At 31.1% G+C, this 23,058-nt stretch overlaps 1 protein-coding gene across 2 annotated transcripts in view; it reads right to left on the bottom strand.

Annotated features, from left to right (window-relative positions):
- LOC127698550 (anaphase-promoting complex subunit 1-like) overlaps positions 1-23,058 on the bottom strand; it is a 109,963-nt gene that overhangs the window by 57,365 nt on the left and 29,540 nt on the right. Inside the window, exons 17-39 of one of the 2 annotated variants that reach the window (XM_052202034.1) lie at positions 22,234-22,421; positions 21,385-21,459; positions 20,561-20,752; positions 19,889-19,959; positions 19,546-19,637; positions 18,641-18,789; positions 17,824-17,902; positions 15,310-15,327; positions 12,557-12,673; positions 11,629-11,751; positions 11,169-11,305; positions 10,800-10,906; positions 10,112-10,189; positions 7,113-7,202; positions 5,643-5,751; positions 4,986-5,126; positions 4,219-4,268; positions 3,538-3,722; positions 3,044-3,135; positions 2,704-2,790; positions 2,225-2,272; positions 1,598-1,680; positions 1,176-1,254 (exon numbers count right to left, since the gene is read on the bottom strand). In XM_052202034.1, the coding sequence (XP_052057994.1) occupies positions 1,176-1,254; positions 1,598-1,680; positions 2,225-2,272; positions 2,704-2,790; positions 3,044-3,135; positions 3,538-3,722; positions 4,219-4,268; positions 4,986-5,126; positions 5,643-5,751; positions 7,113-7,202; positions 10,112-10,189; positions 10,800-10,906; positions 11,169-11,305; positions 11,629-11,751; positions 12,557-12,673; positions 15,310-15,327; positions 17,824-17,902; positions 18,641-18,789; positions 19,546-19,637; positions 19,889-19,959; positions 20,561-20,752; positions 21,385-21,459; positions 22,234-22,421 (2,390 nt within the window). The remainder of the gene's footprint in view (positions 1-1,175; positions 1,255-1,597; positions 1,681-2,224; positions 2,273-2,703; positions 2,791-3,043; positions 3,136-3,537; positions 3,723-4,218; positions 4,269-4,985; positions 5,127-5,642; positions 5,752-7,112; positions 7,203-10,111; positions 10,190-10,799; positions 10,907-11,168; positions 11,306-11,628; positions 11,752-12,556; positions 12,674-15,309; positions 15,328-17,823; positions 17,903-18,640; positions 18,790-19,545; positions 19,638-19,888; positions 19,960-20,560; positions 20,753-21,384; positions 21,460-22,233; positions 22,422-23,058) is intronic. The other variant, XM_052202035.1, reaches the window with a different exon arrangement.

The following is a 23,058-nucleotide window of genomic DNA, read 5'->3' as shown; positions in this document are numbered from 1 at the left end:
AGTTGGAACCAAGGATTTGTACAAATTCTTATTGGAACGATTCTAATAACTGTAAATTGTAAATTAATCGAGAATTGATCACGTTTACTTTCGATTTACAAATGAAATGTAAACAGGAAGTGACAAGCAGATAATAAATTCAGAATGAATCCGGATTCATCTACGGATTGGTTCGTTTTTAAAAAAAGGCAGTAAATTATCATTTTTTTAATATGATTTGCTTAGTAAGAAATATATTTGTCTCTCCTATTTATTTTAAACTAAATTTATTTCGTATTTTACATTTTAGAGTTTAAATTCATAGAAATACTTTTGTGCATGCGCAGTATATCGTAAACAGTAAAGGATTCACTTGTTTGACTCGTGAAAACTTTTCTGAACGTTTTGAATAAAGTTCTATCTTTTTGATTGAAATTGAACGTTTTATACCAAAGATCACGAAAATACGATCATTTGACGAAACTATGACAAACGAACTGCAAATTGTGATCGTTTTAGAAATATTGAAATTAAAAAGCGAACTGTCCGGCGGAAAACAATTTTGTTCAAATGACGAAACTATGACAAACGAACTGCAAATGGTGGTGGTTGGCCTTGAGAAATATTGAAATTAAAATGCGAACTGACTGATTTTACTGGGGCAAATTATTATGGTGGTCAATTATAAGGTTTATTAATAATTAACGGATTAGTGACCCATCCGATGGCGATAAGCGGATTAACTGTAATCACAACTTTATAACACCTGTTGTAAATGTTAATTAGCTGAGGGTCATAAACTTGCCAGAAACATGAAGACAGGAAGAAAGGGCATTTTTTGAGACAATGGCGTCACCTAAAGAAGTGAAAAAAGGGCATGGCGTCATTATTAAGACAAAAAAAGGGCATGGCGTCATTTAAATAGGGCATGGCGTCTATCCATGCTAAACATGCTTGGGGGAAACACTAGGTTCACTGACTGGTATTAATGTCTAAAACTACACACAGGCAACACACCACTGTTGTATACCTAACCTCAACATAAAGATGTCTGACTTAATATCATCTAAAATATATTGTGTATCTGCTATACTTTACTGGTGGTGTATATGATATGGACCTAAAATTAGACTGGTCTAACATTATCCAAAATAAAATGTGATATTAACTATATTTTACTTATGGTGTATACCTACCCTCAACATTAAGAAGTCTGGTCTGACATGATCCAACATAAATTGTGTATCTGCTACACTTAACCATTCTGCTACAGCACTGTAAAATTTAAACAGAGTTTTATAAAATTAAAAAATAGTAAATTTTGTAGAGGTTTTGCATTAAAGCAGCTTTGCTGTTGCATCTCATCAGACTGACTTTCATATCCGTCCTGAAATTGAAATGGAAAGTTGATTTTTACCCAAATTATTTTGAAATAAAAGAGAACTGTTACTTAAAGGTGAGTAAAATTATACATCAAGAGAACAAATATCATATACATCATCTTAGCAGAAAAAAACAGACTTGGAATTCAAAAGCAGATGCTAAATAAGAAGCATCTAAATTTCTGGATCTCAGTAAACAATAGCTCTGTGTGTGAAAAACTTTTGTAAAACTATACCTGTTATTAGATTTGAAGTAGAGCATGCCCAAAGCCAAAGTAGCTCCAGGTGAAGTTACATCTACATTTACTGCATCTCCTTCCTGTGAAAAAAATAATATATGATAAAATTTACATTAGATCATTGTTCTTTCCAAACCTAACTAACTAACAACTAAATAATCAAGCTACTAGACTAAAAATAAAGTGTCATTATGAAACATTAGTCCTAAATTTTTCAATATTGTGTTAAAATTTCCTGGAATGTATGTCCATAAGCCTGAAATCTACCACCAATTATTTATCTTTTCAAGGAAGGTTATGTATAAATGTAAATATACAAAATCCCCCATAATTCACTTAAGTCTCATATAAGAGCTAATGTGCAATCATTGGGTACATAATAAAAATTACTTGCCAAACAAACTTCTCTAGATGAAATAAAATGAAGCATTCAACTATTCTAAAATACCGAAAGAACCAAAATCTATTTTAATCTAAACTATATTTACTAGTAAATAAATGAAACATGTCTTATAACTATACATAACTCTATGGAAAAGAAATCTATCAACTTCAACACACTAAGAGTCTACTGAAAGAAATAATAAAACCCTAAACCAACATGATCATTCAATATGACCATACCTTGATATGGTAACTTGGTGATTTGTATCTCTCTTTGTTAGGTCCAATCTGAAACAAAACCATAGGAACCCCTTCAATTTACTCACTATCTAAAAATGCCTTAAACAAAACTAAATTTAAAAGTATAAAAACATCAGATATACACACATCCATAGTATATCTATGGCCATGTTAAAAGTTTTAGTATACTACATGTTGTTTACAGGCATCTGCCTTTATTATCTATTTATCAAAGCCTTTCATTGTATACTGATATTGACGGTGATAATATAAATGTATTCAAATAATATTCTGTCTAGTCCAATTATAAAAACAGTCACAAATTCTGAAATAATAATTGACTACAGTAACTTTGACAACACTTAACAATTACATATTAACACATTCAAGTTATTTTTAATTGTATTTATTTTGATTATAATTTATATAGAAATGACATGAAAAATATTATCAATCAAAACAGTATAAAACAACCTTACCAATGGCCTCTTATGTCCACCAATCATAAAATGACAAAGTGTGTCAGCCATGTTTAAATCAGACTTCACAACTTGTTCTCCACCCTTCTACAAAATAAGTAATAAAATCAGGATTTCAAATCAAATACTGCTTTCTTTCAATGATAATGAATATTTGAACATTTACCTAAACTACTTTATCTTTAATTTACATTTCATTAAAATATATTTGATGGAAAATAGTGTGTGAGAAAAAGACTTAATACGACAAACAAAAAATCAACCTTTTAAACAGTTAATCATAGACAAATAAGCTATGAAAGCTGTTACATTTTTGCTGAGTAAAAGTTAGTTTACTAACCCCAAACATAACCAGTCCTAAAGCCAATCCAGCAGCTAAAGAATATGATTCTCTGTCATTACAATTCTCCATCTCTGGTCCTGGTGGTCTTCCTGAATATAAATAACTCAAATCAATGCTACATCAAATACAAGTCCTTTCTGTTCTTGATTTTTATTAGAAGATAAAACATATTTATTTTGAGCAATTCTATGTAAGACTGTAAGTGGCTACTAGAGTATAAAACATTTTAAAAAAAATTGGGATTATTTTAAAAATGCTTGATTTTCATAATTTCACAAGAAAAATTGGTTCACACATCTATGGTTTGGATTGTAATTAATATCATTAAAATTGAGCAATATGGTATGTTTGCAAATGAGACAACTATCCATTTAAGACCAAAAGACAAAGTTTGGGTTTTAAGAAATGTTCTTTCATTAAATGGCATATATTATAAACAACGAGGAGCACAATGACTGTCAAAGAAAAGCAATATAACGCACTAAACTCACCTATTTCAGCTAATAATACTTCAGCTGTATGTCTGTGGGCTGTCCCTTGGAATACAAGCCCTACCCCTAGTATAGCAGCAACCTGTACATTATGTGGGACATTGAGTTCTGTAGAGGTAGGTGGCAGTAAAGCTGGTACATGTATACTTAATACTTTGGTAGTTGATATATCCATTGTTCCTCTCCTGTAAATCAGTATTAAATATGTGTCATTGTGAACAAATATATTCCCTAAATTTTTAAACTTGACATGAGCAATTGCCTGTAGAATATCTGTGCATCTGGTTGAATTCTGTCAATCTGTTCTTAACGAGTTTGATGCTGATGTAGTAGACAACATCGCAAGACAATAGAAATGATCCCTAATGTGTTGCCACTTTAATGTCAGCACTAGACAGGCCACACAATTATGATATTTATCCACTCTTCACTGTCAAGGCACAACTTGTAAAATACAACTTGCTCATAAAACAATTCCTGAACAATTTTGGTTATGTTTCAAATTCAGTTCTGTTTTTTAGGTATCAATGATATTTTGATCTGCATTCTTTTTAAATAGTAAAAAAGATTTTTTTTCTTTTTTTGTGTCATTGGGTTGCTGTCTCATCGTCTTAAACCCAACATCTCCTGTCATGTATATAATTATTATATCTAAAATGATGATTGTACATGATAACTTACTTTGCTGCAGCCATTCCTAATAACAAACCAACTGTTGTCATTTCATGACCCTGTAAATTAAGTCATATATAAATATAATTTACATATCAAATAAAAATGGGTTTTTTTGTGGCATGGTTTTTTGTAATCAATATAAGTCTGTCAATATGCATGAGTTATTATTGTCTATTGAATTCAAAGCAAGTGAAACAATATAAAAAGAGGTGCTTTCCATGACAGATCACCTAAGTTCAGAATAGTTTTCTAGTATTTGTGTGACTGATATTTTTGGTACTAGATTTAGTCATTCTTTTTTTTCTTGCAATAGATGCAGAGAAACTAATTTATGTGACATTACAAAAATGATTAGTTTCAGAATTAAAACACACTATTGTCTAATAAGAACTAATGTGTCACAATACAGCAATTTCATTTTTTTCAGACACTTCATAAATCAAGATGATTGTATTATGTATGTTTCACTTTCATTTAATCTATGACATGAAATGATTGTTAACATAATATCTTTTAGCATGGAGCTTCATAACTATCCCAGAATAACTTACTGACAAAGTTTGAAGAAACTATGAATCATAGTTAATCAGAACTAGACCTAAATTGTAACTCAAAACTTAAGGGGAGAGATGGAGCAACAACTCAACAGATGAAATGATATATATCCATCCCTTACTTGATTAATGAGTTTGATGGAAACACTTATATCAGCATTACAGAAAAACCATAACATATAAACTAAGAAAACAACAGTTAAATTATCAAATACCTACCTTACTTAGATAATCATGAACATTTAGCATATGAAGATTAACAAGATGACCATTTAGTCCAAGGGCCATCAGGAATCCAGCATATTCATTGGTCAGGTCATTACTTTTTGGTTTGTTGTATATTATCCATGTAGAGTCAACCTGAAAAATAAATCAATGTAGAAAAACTTACATTTCTTATTGAATATGAGTCCATACATTCTAAAACAAATTGTTACCAAAGAATCTATGAAAATACATCAAGTATTGAAATAGTGCCTTCTGTTGGCCAGAAAACTACAACAATTTTGAGGAAAGGCAAATAAAATCTATAAATAACTTGCCTTTTTGATTAGAAACATTTTACTGTAAACTAGCTAGAGAGGTATAATAGAAAGATCAACAAAATTTTTGTGAGGCAATCCATCAAATGCTAATACAACCTGTATTTCAATCCTTATACTGTTAGATCTGAATCCAAGCAAAATGTTTACACTAAAGAACCTACTCGTAGCATATATAAAAAAAAAGAAAAGATTTTCCACTCCAAAATAATTTCTGTAACACAAGACCTAAAACTGATAATATCTTTAACCAAACCAGAAGCTGTGGCAGAAGTAAACATATTCCATTTATGCATACCTATTTAATGTAAAAAACAAAAATCAAATGATTTACCTGTGATGAATTAGCCATTCTCAATCCAGCAGCGACACCATTGTGGAACTGTGGCCATGCAGACATATTAGGTGGGGTATCTATGTGAGTTAGATCTACTGTAGCATTTCTAGCAAACAAAAATCAATATTTATAAATACAAATATTTGTTCATTTCATTTACTTCCATAGTAGTTTGTTTTCTTTGGAAAATTTACCAGTACATGAATAAACAAAATATTTGTGGTATTTGCTTGTTCTTTAAATGGCAATTCTGAAGATAAAATTTACCATCAGCAATAAATAAGTAGATTGTGTGCAGTGATAAATTAACAGTGGCTTTTGACACAATAATTTCCAACATCCTTCTTTCCACATTTCTAAAAGGTAAACAGGCCACAACTGTATATATATGAAACAGATCTACACAAAAATTGGGTGTGCACACCAAGACTAAACACAGTTCTACAATCTGTCGATACCTGTATCTTGGCATTGCACAATTTCATGTTTATCTCTGACTGTTAATGAAGTCTTCACACTAAATCCATTGGATATTGGATGTGTACTGATTGATATTTTAGTCTTAGATACATGATTTTTTTGTAGGGATGTATATATACCCTGCCACGTCTGGTCTTGTTAGATGTTTTCTGCTTTGTATCAATCTGATGAGTTAAGCCCTTTTCAACTGATTTTTATAGTTCGTTGTCATGTTATACTGTTGCACCATTGTCCCAGGTTAGGGGGAGGGTTTGGTGCCATCCAACTAGTTCAACCCTGCCACATTCTGTATGTGCCTGTCCCAAGTAAGGAGCTTGTTATTTAGTGGTGGTCATTGATTGCTGTATATCATATTTGTTTTTTCGTTCATTGTTTTGTACATAAATAAGGCCGTTAGTTTTCTTTTTTGAATTGTTACTCATTTGTCATTTTGGAGCCTTTTATATCTGACTGTGTTGTATGGGTTTTGCTCATTGTTGAAGGCCATACAGTGACCTATAGTTAACTTCTATGTAATTGGTCTCTGGTGGAGAGTTGTCTCACTGGCAATCATACCACATCTTCTTATTTTTATAAACAGCATGAAATTGTGCCAAATCTTGTTTCATTTCAAATTAAATTGCAGGAAATTTTGTGTCTATAAACTTTATACTGTATTTAGGAAATTAACGAAATATAAAAGATTATCAAAACTGAACATAAAGCATAACATTTCTATAATAAGAGTTTTGGATCAACTGTAAGTAAAGTGCTTTCATTTTGCAGATATCCCAAATGATTCTATAAGAATAAATTATTAATTTGGGAATGAAAGGGCTTCATTCATAAAAACTTTAAACATATGTAACATAATTATGATCTAAACTTAAAGACAATATTAAAACTCTCTTTCATCACAATAAAATTAGAAACATACATTATTGATAGGAATAATTATTTGATCATTTAAACTTGTCATAATACTATGATTTCACTTTGAACACTAACCTTGGTGGGGCTCTTCCTGTCAGACATAACTTAGGTGTAGGTAAAGCTTCTGTAGGCAGTGGATGATAAGAACACATGGTGAACATTCCTCTGCAAAAGCCATCATATGTATTTTAGCAAACAAACTGACATTATTTCAACTATGTTTTATTATTAAACTTCAAGATATAAATCAGACACTTGCCACATCTTTTAACAAAATGAAATTTTTTTTTCTTCAACTAAAAGTTTTAAAGTTTTTATGTTCTTATATGGGATCCTTGTTGCATCAAAGTCAAAGTTCAAAGTCAATTAGGGCATATTACACAGCATGACAAATATGCTCACTGTTGAAGACCATGTATTTCATTGTTATAAACCCAAAATAACACTTCATTCAATTGTGTTGTTGTTAGATCAGAGACATGCCAAAAAATGAAGTGTCCATGGTAACACATATTCACTAATAGGGTTTTTGTTGTTGGTTGGCTCTATATTATTATTTACCTTGTTTCATTCATATATTCACATGTTCATATTACACAATAAAATGCTTCGCTGGGGCGCAGCTTGATACGACCGCAGAGGTCGAACCCTGAACAGTTGGGGCAAGTATGGACACAAAATTCAAGCTTGATACAGCTATGACTTTGGATTGTCATTAAATATTTGACACAGCATAGGTTTCTGACACAGGATGAATGTGGTGTAAGAACTGGAAAAAATTTAATTTACCTATTATGGTGGAATATCCATAAACTAAATTGTTTGTTAATTTCAATATATCAAAGAATATGTAGAATTCAATGTTTGATGTAATGTAATAAAGTTGAAATTTGGACCGTTTTTGTTCAATGTGGACCAATTTGGTAACATGTATAAATAATCAAAAATCTAAATACATGGGAGCCCATTTAAATACATCATAAAGGTATTAAAATAGAAAGTGACATCATAGTCATGGCTAAAAATAAACAAAAATCCTTAATCAGCAACATTTAAAGTAATATCTAAAAATAAAATTCCTTTGTAACCATAAAAGCCCATTTAAATACATCATAAAGATATTAAAATAGAAAATGACATCATAGTCATGGCTAAACATAGCAAAAAACCCTTAATCAGCATCATTTAACAGTAATATCTAAAAATGGAAATTACATCATAAAGGTATTAAAATAGAAAATGACATCATAGTCATGGCTAAAAATAAACAAAATCCTTAATCAGCATCAGCAACATTTTATAGTAATATCTAAAAATAAAATTCCTTTGTAACCATAAAAGCCCATTTTAATACATCATAACAGATATTAAAATAGAAAATGACATCATAGTCATGGCTAAACATAGCAAAAACCTTAATCACCATCATTTAACAGTAATATCTAAAAATAAAAATTTCTTTGCAACCATAAAAGTAAAATAGAAAATGACATCATAATCATAGCTAAAAATAAACAAAAATTTTTTTATTGGCAAATTTTAAATGGAGTTTATTATACTAAAACAATAAATTTGCAACCATAAACATGATAAAACCCCATTTAAACACATCATAAAAGTATTAAATAATTCAACTACATCATAAGGCTATAAAAATAGAAAATGACTTCATAGTCAAGGCTAAAGGTAAACAAAAAACCTTCATCAGCAAAATTTTATATTGGCAAATTTCCAATGAAGTTTATTACACTAAAATTGTTGGCAAATTTCCAATGCATTTATTAACAATAAAGTTATTGGCAAATTTCCAATTTACATAATTTAAAAGCAGTGTAGATGAGATATTTAAATGAGTTTGAATTACCAACCTTACACTGCTTTTAAATAATGTTCTTTACTCAATTATTTGTCTATTAAAATGGAAACCCTTGTTTTTTAACCTTTTTTCCCCTTATTCCTTAAACATAAGAGTAATAACCACCCCCCCCCCCCCCCCCCCCCCCCCCCCCCCAAAGTCAATTATTACTTTCCAATGTAACCTAAATTTCCAATATACATAATTTTAAATTCAATTCCTCATGATATATAACCGTATCGTTATTATTTTCTTTCATATATAAATCTGAAACAATAACTAACTTAAAATGTAAATTTTAAACAAACAAAAAATTATCCCTTTTTTGACCCCCGCCCCCCTTATGATTCATCACCCCCACCCCCCTTTCCCCCCAAACCAAGCTCACTAACAGCCTTGCCTTTGTGGTATGGTACCTTGTAATACAATTTTAGAGAGATCCATACACTTGAACACAAGTTATTGTCTAGAAACTAAAAAATGCTTATTTTAAACCCCTTTTTAGGCCCCTTATTACTAAACGTTTTGGGCAATTACCACAACACTCAATTCCAGCTTTCCCTTTGTGAAATGGAACCTTGTAGTAAAATTTCAGAAAGATCCATACACTTACACACAAGTTATTGTCATGAAACTAGAAAAATGCTTGTTTTTTGCCCCCTTTTGGCCCCTTATTCCTAAAATTTTGAGGCAATTAACCCCAAAATCAATCCCAGCATTGACCCTTTGTGATATGGAATCTTGTGGTACAATGTCAAAGAGATCCATATGCTAACACACAAGTTATGTCTGGAAGTTACAAAAATGCTTATTTTCGGCCCCTTTTTGGCCCCTAATTCCTTAACTGTTGGTACCATAACCCCCAAAATCAATCCCCACCTTCCTATTGTGGTATTGAACCTTATGGTAAAATTTCATAGAGATCCATTCACTTAAACTAAAGTTAGAGTGCGAAAACCATTGTGTATTCGGACGACGACGACGACGAGGACGAGGACGACGACGACGACGACGCCAACGTCATACCAATATACGACCTCAAAATTTTTTTGCGGTCGTATTTAAAATACCTTGCAGTTTTTAATGTCTGGAATACACTTTTAACAAACTAATACAATTTAAACCCTACTATGAAGTTTGGAATACTAATAGAGGATTGTCTTTGCATTAAATGTATGTTAAGTAAGCAGCAATCAATCAATCATAAAATATACTCAACCTTCCACATGGTAATGCCATTGTCCTGATACAAATGGAGTACAGATGTCTCTCTTGTTCTTCAATGAAATCATGATCACTGAAATATCAAAATTTCTAAAAATAAGTTTACATCTACTTTTGCTTCATATAATTCCTAGAATAATAACATTGCAGTATATATATCTATTTACCTATCATAAACATTATTTCATTTTAAAGATATTATGAAGGAAAAAAAAAACCAATGCAAGTCTTATAGTTAAGTTTCCAAAAGCAAAATTTTAAAGATACATGTAAACTTTAGTCAAGACCAATACTAGGTATGGACATGCATAGCTGCATGCAATTGTTTAAGGTAATATGTTTACTGGATCATAACTGATCATTCCCTTTCACTGATGCCAAGAAAACTTTGTTGATATTCCTTCAACAGGAGTCAAGAAAACTTTGGAGAAAATTTTCCTTGTACAATGAGTGTTGTAAAATGTCAAGCTATAGGCAAACAGAAAGTGGCTACACAGTAGATGTAAAAATTTCTTACTCAACTACAACTCAACATAATCAAGCTGCAGACTAAATATTAAATCATTCCCTTTCATAGAAGCCAAGAAAACTTTAACAAAAGTTTTCTTTTTGGACGGACTGAAAGAAGGACGGAAGGAGTCCACCAGTCACTAGACATGCTTCCGCCTTCTATGATATTTTACCTAACTTCTGGTCTCTGCACAAGAGCTATCCTAGCAGGCCTTGATGATTGCAACAGTCTTCTTACTTCTTGGACTCGTAAATCTTCACTAAATCTCAGTTTTAATAGCTGAAAGAAATAGTAGAAAATACAAATTTATAACATTCACATGTTCACATCTTTGTCTTATAGTCATTGTTCATTATTTGTCTCAGGTAGAATGATCCATATTTAATTATATCCATGTCATTAACTTTTCTTTACCACAAAAAGTCAGAAAGCCTGAGAAAGACCATTGAAATATATAGACTATGATGTAGCTAGCAAACTCCCTGGACCATTATTACAGTATGGGTGCATACCAAAGTAACCATGAAGAATTAACATTTACCTCTTCATCAGTATGTGCCATGCCATCCTCTTCTTCCTTTGTTTCTTTATTTTTAGACTGGTACCAATTATTTACACCTGGTCTTGGTTCTGGCTTAGCTTTAGTCAATGATAACAGTTGTGATATGTCTTGTCGACCTATAAAAGTACATAACAGGAGGTGGAGGGGATTATCTAAAACAATCTACAGCTACAATATTTGTACATTTTTTTTTCTATTTTCAAGATTTAGGCCAAAATTGTAAGTTCAGTTACTTATAATACTAGTACCAATTGTTAAGAATGATGGCAAAAAATGACTTGAACTATTAAGGTGTAGAACTCTTTATACAAGCAAAGACATCCTGTAAAATTTCACTGATCTTTTTTGATCACTTGAGGAATTGATTACTCCCCCTGCCTCCCCATCATTTAACAGATTTCTACTCCAGTTAATTATGACAATCAAGGTTAAAAAATACCTATGAGAACATATGCCTCCTCTGGCCAATCAGATGGTGGATTGCATCTACAGTGGAATATAGCTTCACGAAATGGTAGAGCTATTCCTATTGGAAGGCGTTCTAAATCTCTCTTTGTCATACCTGAAAATATGTCAAATAGAAAGATTGTGAGCTCTGAGGAAACATGAACCATTTATTTTTTAATGAAGATTAGCAATATTGATTAATCTGTATTATTTCAGTTTAATTCCTATCATGTATACAGATCTTATATTGAACAAATATATACAATCCACACTAATAGTGATCAATAATCACTGAAAAAGAAGTAATAAATCCAATCAGTCTAAGACAAAGTACTCCACTAAAGAAAATATACTCATAAAAACAAAAAATTCTTAACAAGTCAAGTATATTATTATCCACTTGAGGTTTACTTTATGAACAAATGAATATGGGATATTAAAATTAACTTACTATCACAGCGAAAAAAGTCTTACAATCAGAATCTAGGTCAGTTAAATTATGCATAAACAACTTTTTTAAGGCTATGTCTATCCCATAAATTTGAACATACTGTAAATTCAGAAATTTTTTCGAATGTTTTTATTATTGAGAAAGGGGCAACTTGACAGGTCTTGACCAAAAAAACCTCACATTTTAAATTTTTATAGCATCATTTGTATGCTGCATTTCCTGAAATTGCAATAATGACTCTTTCATTTTTGTCAATTCTTCAACTGTCCCAATGATGAATGCATGCAAAAATTTCAGAATTTATAGGATATGGTATAATTTGATACTTTAATTACTTTTTTTAAGAAGTAGAAAATTATCAGCTTGACATATTTATCATTAATCTTACAGTAAGATCTACATTAAAAATATATGGAATTGATAAAAAAAAAGTAAGAAACATAACAATAAAATAAAATCTGATAAATACCCAGTTCTGTCATATATAAAACCATCCTTTCTAGTACACTAGCTGTAGGTACAGTGATAGAGAAACTCCGGGAGAAACTCCTGGACATTGATAAATCACAGGTAGGAGCTCTGTGGCCTGTTCAAAATACATATATGTAATGAAAACACACTCACACATATAATAAGTTTTAATAACACTGTTTCTTACATATTTTAAGATCAATAAAAAAATTGAAAAAAAAAAACAAGTAGAAAGATGGCACATCGAAATTTTCCTCCCTAAAACATATCCAAAATACTGCTGAAAATCAAAAACATCATAGTAATCTAGGAATCAATGACAAATTTTCATAAATACATTGGACTGCGCCTTCATATACAGAAAAAACTTTTGGAAAACCCTGTTGAAAAAAATTAGGCAAGGATTTTCCTAACCCTGGCTGACCCGTCATGTCTGGGGGGGTACATGCCCAATAACACTTGATCAAGAAAAAGTCCTTTTAGGGCCCCTCCTTAAAAAAATTGCGACAGGGGTTCCCCTGAAACTGGAGGCTAACCTGCCAGGTCTAGGAGGCACATGCCCAATGAATATATTCCTGAAAAATAAAAAGCCATAGTTATGAGATTTTATCCAGAAACCCAGATTTTAAGAATTTTCTATATCATATAACTGTCTATTTTTGTAACTGACCTTAACCTATGACCTATTGTCCTTGAATTCAAGTCTTTGATCTTTTCCTTTTAGCTGCCACTTATATATTCCTAAAGTAATCACCAAGAAACAACAACTTGCACCTCATCTTCAATAGCGGTATGTTTAGTTTATTTTATCTGCTGTGACCATGAATTTTACATAAAAATCAAAACAGCCCTTCCCTTTTCCTTTATCGTATGTCTACATAAGTTTCATTTGTAATTCAAAAAAGGAATCAAATTTATATTTGAAACCAAATTTCCCCCCAAAAATATATATTCTTAGTAACAGCAACCTTAAATTTTGACCTAATGACCCAAAAATCAAAAGCTTTTGCTCCTTCCCTATATCTTCAAAGCATTAGTTTCAGACTGATAGCCTGTACATGTACAGACAGATTAACAAAGTGATGAATATATGCTGCAGAATATTTTTTTCAGAGGTATAAAAATGAATGACCTTTGACTTGATGGACTACATAACTTGTCCCTGGGCCTGCCTGAAATATTACTGGGAAATTACTAAGATTCTGTTAAAATTCTGCAAAAATCAGCTCTCGTAATTGCCATTATAATACAAATATACAGGTAATATTTACATTTCTTAATTAAAACTTACATTACAACATGTTCTATCGTTTTATTTTTATAAATGTCTTTCCGAAATAAATATGCAGAAATACTCTGATGAGAATCAAGACACCATTCAACCACATGCATCTTGCTCCCTAAATATTTGCCACATTAATATATATATTCTCAATCCACTAATGACAAACATATATAATGAAAACGTGCAATTGTTTCATATTCAACATACAGATGATGGAGATGAGGAGAAACACATACATAACAACAAGACAAATAAAACTGGTACTACAGGGACAACACAACAAAATTTAATAAGAATTATCTTATGAATTTTATCCTATACTAGAAAAAATTGGAGAGTTATTAACACACTCTTAACCCCCCTCCTACAAAACACATTTTGTCTCTAATTGTCCAAGAATGAATTATAGTATATGAAGAAAGATTCCTCAAGTTTTTTGCACAATTTACTACTCCTCTTCGTATATTCAGCTTCAAAATATATGCAGCAGTTATTTATGAATATAAAAAATTGAGCTTCAGTCCACTCTAAAGACTATCTCCATCTTACTACCAATAGCCTTCCAGGAAATGATGAAATGGAAAACAGCAATAATCACATTGTCCATCCATCTGATATTGGCTATTTTACTGATTTCTAGGTATCTGGGGATTTCTATGAGGCAAAAGGATTATTTCATTAACTGTTTATAAAGAATGATTGTAAAGAAGCAAGACGATCTTTACTATTAGAAAGGAAATTTGCTAGCCTCGTAGTATTAAAGGAATGTCCTACCCACCATATCTTTTTTTATCAATCTGATTAAATATTGAGATTTTAGACTACAGATAAGCAACCATATCTCTTTTTCTCCATCTGATAAAATATTGAGATTTTAGACTGCAGATAAGCAACCATATCTCTTTTTCTCCATCTGATTAAATATTGAGATTTAAGACAGAAGAAAAGCAACCATATCTCTTTTTCTCCATCTGATTAAATTGAGATGTAAGACAGCAGAAAAGCAACCACATTTCTTTTTCTCCTTTTGATTAAATATTGAGATTTAAGACAGCAGAAAAGCAACCATATCTCTTTTTCTCCGTCTGATTAAATATTGAGATTTAAGACAGCAGAAAAGCAACCATATCTCTTTTTCTCCGTCTGATTAAATATTGAGATTTTAGACTGCAGAAAAGCAATCATATCTCTTTTTCTCTATTTGATTAAATATTGAGATTTTAGACTGCAGAAAAGCAATCATATCTCTTTTTCTCCATCTAATAAAATATTGAGATTTTAGACTGCAGATAAAGCAGGAGTAACATTGTTAGATGATTAAAATGAAGCTATTTTTTTAATTTATGAACCATTATCCGTGCAATTTCTGCCGTCTGCTCCTACTAATGGATATGAAAAATACATTTTTGATAGATATAGAAGAATACAACACCAGAGTAGGAAAGGAAAAGTAAAATTACCAGTACCTGATTTAATCTTTGTACCTATCATTTATCATCAATAATATTAAAGCGTCTGGCATAAACATATATATGTAACAAATCTGTACTGCAAACACATAATATAAACAACCAATACAGGTCAAAAAGAAAGTTAATTAAAAATTTTATGTTGTCAAAATGTCACAAAGATGGTTTAAGATATATCATTCAGAATGATGCATCATGTCAATATACTATATGAAAAAATTCTTGTGTAAAGGGTATGTTCAAGTTGTTCTGTTCTATTATGCATACTTCCATCTTAATGTTTTTACTGTAGGCTATGTTCTCAATCTTACTGTTAATTATATATTGGGAACAACAAAAGACATCCAGAGTTTAGACTTAATTATCATATGATTGTAAGACGCCATTCATACTTGGACATTTAGATTGATTTAAGTCAAATGTGAATGCTTTGAATCGATCCTGAAATGTTCTAAACTAAAACACAAAAAGAGGTAGTTTAGTTTGAATCGATCTAAAGTGAACCGATCTAACTTTAAATTTGAAAGCAGATATCGATCTAAACTAGTACGATTGAATCGAAAGTAATTTGTGCACATGTATGGCGGCAAAACAACACATATAATTTATTACAAAATGGATGATCAACAAATAGTTCCCTTCGCCATAGCATAAATTTTCAAGATCTGTGTCTTTTTTCTTCTGTTGTTTTGGTTGTTTCAGGAACCGCAGCATTTCACAACGGTGTAACTTCCTTGCTAAAGTTTTTTGTATGAAAATTAACGAAAACTGTAAGAACAGCAACATTTAAACTTGTAATTCAGGTGAAACAATAACTTCACCCATTATTTATGCAAGCGTATGTATCAATGCATTATTTTGAAAGAATATTTCTATTTATACACAGTGTTTATAGTTTCACAGGTAATAAGGTCAGATCCATTGCATGGTTACTTGTAGTGTGATGGCAGTGATTCAGATTAGACTTATAGAGATCGTAAGGATTAAAGATGATGTTAATGCTTACTGGTTTTATTTAGATCGATTCATATTAAGATCGATTAAAAAAATGCTAGTGTGAATGAGGTCTTAAAAGCTCCAAATAGCCAATATAGTTAAATATATACTAATGTCACCATTTTCTGCACAAAAAGTACTTTGTTGCTTGCCTAGCCAGATTTTCTCTATATGTAGCAGTTTTTAAGATAATAGACAAAACTTGTATTTTATCCTAATGTTCTATTTAAAGCCATGTCAGCCATGTTGGTTTACAGGCAGGGTCATTGGACACATTTTTTAAACAAGATACCCTAATGATGATTGTGGCCAAGTTTGGTTAAATTCAGCTGAGTAGTTTCAGAAAAGAAGATTTTTCTAAAAGTAAAAGGATGATGATGACGGACAACATACGCCAAGTGATGAGAAAAGCTAATTGATCAGGAAAAATAATAGAGCACTTTTTAAACATCATTCCTGCACACATCTTCGCTAGCCAAGGGTTACGATCCACTTCCCTCCTCTCCACCCTTGGCAGATTAAGCCAACATTTGTGATAACAATGTTGCGCCATCTATCGGTAGATTAAAGTCACGCCCATTCCGAATACATTATTCTTGACCAATGGTAGCACTTGAACTCTTCAAATTTGAGGTAAAAATACGGTAGCGTCTAGATTCTACACACTTGGTAAAGCAGGAAACGAAAATATACGTTGACATTCATGCATTTGTGCAAGAAACATACACAGGAACTTCTATTAGTTGATTAAAAACATTCAAAATTATCACTAAATATAGTCGTATGTTTAGGGATGTAAAGATTTGTTTGCACAATAAGCATGTGGCAATTGTTTACATACACTTTCTACATTTACACGTGATCATGTTATAGGCACTTTTTGATTGGATGTAGCGAGTTTCGACTGCAACCAATGAAAATCGTTACCTTGTGTCTCCGAAATTCTATATCAATCTGCCAAGGGTGGAGAGGAGGGAAGTGGATCGTAACCCTTGGCTAGCGAAGATGTCCTGCACAGTTTTAAAGGATAAATCAAAAAAAAAAAAAAAAAATATATCAAAATAAATGGCAGATGATGGAAATTGAGCCAGGTGAGTGAAAAGGGAGATAATCATCCATCAGAAAACAGACCAACAACACAAATCTACCAAAAAATAGACATTCAGCTGTCACCATAAACAACACTGAACCATGGCAAATAGTCAAGTGCAAACTGGCATACTCTATCTAAATAACTCTTTAACCCAGCTTTGGCTATACTTTTTGTCCCTTTTGGTTTATACGCTCTTCATTATTTCAATAAACTTTGGATTTTCAAATATTTTGGCCTCGAGCATCACTAAAGAGACATTTATTGTCGAAATGTGCATCTGGTGCAGAAAAATTGGTATATACTAATCTCAAAATAATGGAAAAAAAAAGTAAAAGTATAAATCCTCCAGCAAAACCGTAATTTATTATTTGCAATTGTGCAAAATTCCCTCATTGCTATTTTAAATGGTTGACATGACATACCTGCAGGTGCTACTCTTCTTAAGCATCTCTCAATGGCTTGTTCTGTGTTTAAGTTCTTCTTCATCATCAATGCATACAACTGAAATATTATCATTATACTAAATTGTGAGTAAATATCATAAGATTAACACAAAACTATTTGTCTATACTGCTGTTGGTACACCAGGGTACTTACTATATTATAATAACATAAAAAAAGTCATTTATAAAATTTAGATAAAGAATATCTCTTGACCTTAAAGAAGTTTCTGTCCTATTTACATTTAAACAATTTGATTATGATATTTAAATGCTATAAACTTTAATAAAATACTTTACAATTATTGATGAAGCTGAAGTGGATAGAATAAGATTAATATGTCTTACCTACATAATATTCTACAGATGTGAGACATTTAAATGAAAGAAAAGCCTTTATGATGAATATCTATTTGAAGACAAAATATACTAAGAATCATAGCAATTCATGTTCATGAGGTGTCAATTTTAATAAATTTTGACACAAGAATTTAATTCAGGATGTGTTTTCATTTAATATAAAATTTTGTTAAAAACAAAGCCCTTTATATTTATAGATGTTTCTGATAATTTTGACACAAGGGATCAATTTGGAATGCCTATTACACCAAAACATTATTTTTTTTTTTAAATTTAAACACAAAATGATATTTCTCAAATTTATTATTTGTGGTTTTTTTTTCTCACAAAAAAACTTTTAACCTCATATTTGAGGGACTGACAAAATGGACCGACAGGGGTAAAAAGTATACCCCATCCTTCAGAGTAGATGTATAATAACAATTCTCTGATTACTTACTGAGATAACATTCCTGATATTGTTACACACTGCAGGTATAAAGGGAAATAATCCAGGATCTTCATTCCTCATATGTTTCAATACCCACTGGTAGACTGATGGTACATGTTCACTGTAAATACCTGGGTACTGCATCTTTGTTAAATTTTCTGAAGACAAAATATACTAAGAATCAATCAGACTCATATTGTCATAAATAAAACTAGAATGGTTTCCTCATTGGGACTTATACAAGTTACCTACAGCTTCATAAAACAGTAACAAAATAAGATGTGGCTTTGAGGTTATTGCAATAATTACTTGTGTTTTTGTAATTAGCAAACCTGACCAATTGAAAACAAATCTTAGAGTCTGTAATAATTATCATAATAGACATAAGAATGCAGTACAAAGGTATGTCTGAATGTGATTTCAATAAACAATAATGTCAGTACAAAGGTTGTAAATTTACCACCTTAAAAGTTTCACCATGTTTATTAATCTAAAAAGTACAAAATCTATATCCATATCCATAGTTTTTGTAATTTAAGTAAGAGTTATATCCCATGGCTGCTATGTTGGGAGTCAATGTGCATAAATTCCTTCTTAAACCAGCTAAATTCAAATTGTTATACTAACCACTAGACTTTAAAAAAAGTTTTTTTTCTGAACAATTTTCATTTGTTTAAGCCTTGTATGTTTCACAACTACAATATAGTAAAAGATTTCTTATTAGACTTGCTTGTACCACAAGTTTGAATTTGGTAAGTCTAATGAGAAAACCAACCAGTTTGTTCCCATAACATGACTTCCAAGGGAAGCAACTCCCACTCAAATTATGTCAAACACTGTAGTGAAAAACGGTTTTGATCTTATCCACAAACATTAAAAAAAGTATGACAACTGGTGACTAAGATTATACCTACCGCTGTTTATCTGACTAATGTCATCAATTTGTTGAAACAAATGTGGATAATCTCTACAGTAATAATCTGTGTAGTTAGAACACTTCAAATCACTAAAATTAAAAGAACACATGTTTTTTCTCTCTCATGACAGTCAACATATCGATATAAGTTTTAATATGTTGTCAATTTTTTTTCTATACCATGCAAGGAACTAAATATAAATACAGAACTATTAGAGGTATTTAAAAGCATGTCTATACCATGTTTTCTATGGTATTTAAACACCTTATTACAGTTTTCTTGACAAATCAGTCATGTAGCATTTAGTTTCACTACTAGTATACATAAAATTATTATTTACCTGGCTATCTGCAGCAAGATAGGAGCTAACTTAGAGAGTTCATCTGTTAGCAAAATGTTCAACTTCATATCCTGGTAAAAAAAAACTAAACAATCAACACTTTAACATGATATTTTTGTATGATTTCAATGGAGGAAAACATTTCCAAATGTGTAAATCAAACTTTAAGATGAACATACTTCTACATTATGTGATCACTTATACATATCTTAAACATCTTAAATATGAGCAAAAGCTTTAAAGTTACACGAAACAGAGTAAAATTACAACTTCATTTAATTAAGAACATGGATAAACATTGGAATTATGAACACATTTTATGTTGATCTGTAAATTGCACCTGTAATGACATCAGTACAATATCACATGCATCATTGTAATGTATTTCACCAGGAAAAATTTCAATTTATAACATTAATACACTACTACACTAAATTTTACACAGCTCTATTCAGACATTTGCAATTTGCAGGACCTGAATACATCCAAAAGTAAACCTTCTCATTCCAATTTAATGGCAGTATAATATCATATATATTTGATAATCTGCAATATAGTTCATCATTTTGTCTTTCACAAAATTCAATTTACTATCCTATAATGTAAATCCAATTCCTTTGCTTTAAAACTTCCACTTCAGACATTTATTGCTAGAATAATAACCTAGCTTACCTCATATACAAGATGTAAAGCCATCAATATAGATGGTATATGTACAAACAATTGTGCAGATGTATTGATGCCACAAGGTTTAGAGTATGATGTGGAATCAGGTAATGAGCTTGCATGACTTAGACCCAGTGATGATTCCATGGTGGCACTCATAAATTCATTGTGATCAGAATTTACCAAAAATTCCCAGTCCTGTAAAAAAAAAACATTGTAGTTTTGAATATTTTTTTGCGATTAATCATCTTTCTGATATGTATTTTCTTTTACTATGTGAAATTAACATTTGTCCTCTTGATATCAAAATTACAGACATCTTTTAATTGAAATAAAATATGATTATGAAATAACAATTTAGAAACCACTTTTTTTATCATTCAGTCATTGTTATAATATAGAATTCTGTAGCATTATTACATTTATTTCTATCAAATTACATCAGAAGTTACTCCCTCTCAAATTATACCTACTATATAACATTAGCATTATTGGATGAATTTTTAATCTATGGATCAGAAAGACACTGCTTTATGGATATAAAATTTCCAGTTTTTTACTTTTGAATATTATAGTGTACATAATTCAATCATGCATAGGATATTTCAACACGGGGCTATTACACTGTAACATACATGGTACGCAGGAAAGGCACTTTTAAAACGGGGGTAACCATCTATCCTATAGATACAAATTTAGAATATCACTTACATTTTCGCTGTACTATACATCTACAGATAGTGGAGATTTTGAAGTGCCTTCCCTGCGTCCCATGTATGTTTTACAGGAACTTCCATCAAAAGTATGAACAGTAAATTAAAGCCCCTTACCTCTTCACAACCTTGATCAGACTGTTTGGGTTTCTTTTGAGCAACAACAGGTGACATGGAAACATCCAAATCTTGCTGTAAAAATATAAAAAAATGTGAGTCAATCAAATAATATCTGGGCAAGCAGTAGTGAACATGTACTAATCACTATATAATCATATAGTCAGCCTTCAGCAAGTAAAATGAGGATAAGGGTCATTTTGATGTAATAGGTCAACTGGAAGAAAATGCAAACCCATTCTGCAACTACATACCAAAATTCATGTTAATCTCTGCAGGCAGGATAAAAAAGAGCTGATAACTGTTATATTTTAAATGATGGACAAGATTAAGTGGAAATCACTCAACTGGCAAAAAGTATGCTATTTTGATTTTGATTTTCACCTTTACTGCAATCAGTTATGTTTTTGTAATTGATACTGTAAATTCTGAAATTATTGCATGCATTTGTTATTGCGATTTTTGAAGAATGGACAAAAAAGCGAGATCAATTATTGCAATTTCTGGAAAATCTGTATACAGATATCTGTATCAGATATCAGAATGTGAGTTCTTATTATTGCGATAATCACCAAATCGCATTATTCACATTAATAAAAACCTCGCAATAATTTCTGAATTTACAGTATCTTATAATGATTAAACATAGCAAAAACTACAGAATTTTTATATAGTAGTCTAAAGAAAAAAAGCTGCAGTTTAAAGGGTATATCAGAAAGGGGTCATATAATTGCTACTTTCAAATAAAAGTTCATATGTAATGTATTCAATATTCAAATTTGTGATTTGCTTCTAGCAATGAATTCCATAACCATTGGCATTTCACAGTTATTCATGAATCCACAATACCTGACTTGTCAAGGCTAATCTTGTAGTATCATAGCCCATAAGATTTAATAAACATCGTGTAAACAAAGCCCATTCAGACTGGTTTCCTAGTCCTCCTGGAGTGTTTCTTGCTGTATACCATTTACCAAGTAACAGGATGGCAAGGTCTTTTGGTAACATATGTTTTAGACCATTCAGACAAGCTTCAACTGCAAATAAATTTTATTTATTAGGAAACTGACATGAAGGTTCTACCTTGTAAACTGTAAGAAAAAAATCCACAGATGAAACTTATACCATAAATATAAATTTCCCCAAAATTGAATAATTTCAACAATTGGCAATTTTGTGAAAAAATTATGAATTCAAAATCCTGTCCATATGCACATCTTCAATATATGTATAACTTTTAAACAAAATAAAAAGTTTGTACTTTTCAAACTGTAAAAAAACATGTGGTTGGACTTACAGATGGAAACAAATATCCACCACACATTTAAAAAAAACATAGCAAGAATGTGTTCATAGTACACAGATGCTCCACTCGCACTATCATTTTCTATGTTCAATGGACTGTGAAATTGGCGGGTCAAAACTCTAATTTTGCATTAAAATTAGAAAGATCATATCATAGGGAACATGTGTAATAAGTTTCAAGTTGATTTGATTTCAACTTCATCAAAAACTACCTTGACCAAAAATTTTAACCAAAAACTTTAACCTGAAGCGGGACAGACAGATGGACGGACGAATGAACGGACGAACGAACGGACGCATAGACCGAAAAACATAATGCCCCTCTGTGGGGCATAAAAAACAATAATTATCAATAACATGAATTATCTG

The sequence above is a fragment of the Mytilus californianus genome, unplaced genomic scaffold (genome assembly GCF_021869535.1).
Source record: "Mytilus californianus isolate M0D057914Y unplaced genomic scaffold, xbMytCali1.0.p SCAF_4, whole genome shotgun sequence".
Classification (NCBI taxonomy): Eukaryota; Metazoa; Mollusca; class Bivalvia; order Mytilida; family Mytilidae; genus Mytilus; species Mytilus californianus.
Note: the sequence above shows the minus strand (reverse complement) of the source record. Positions and strands in the feature narration are given on the sequence as shown.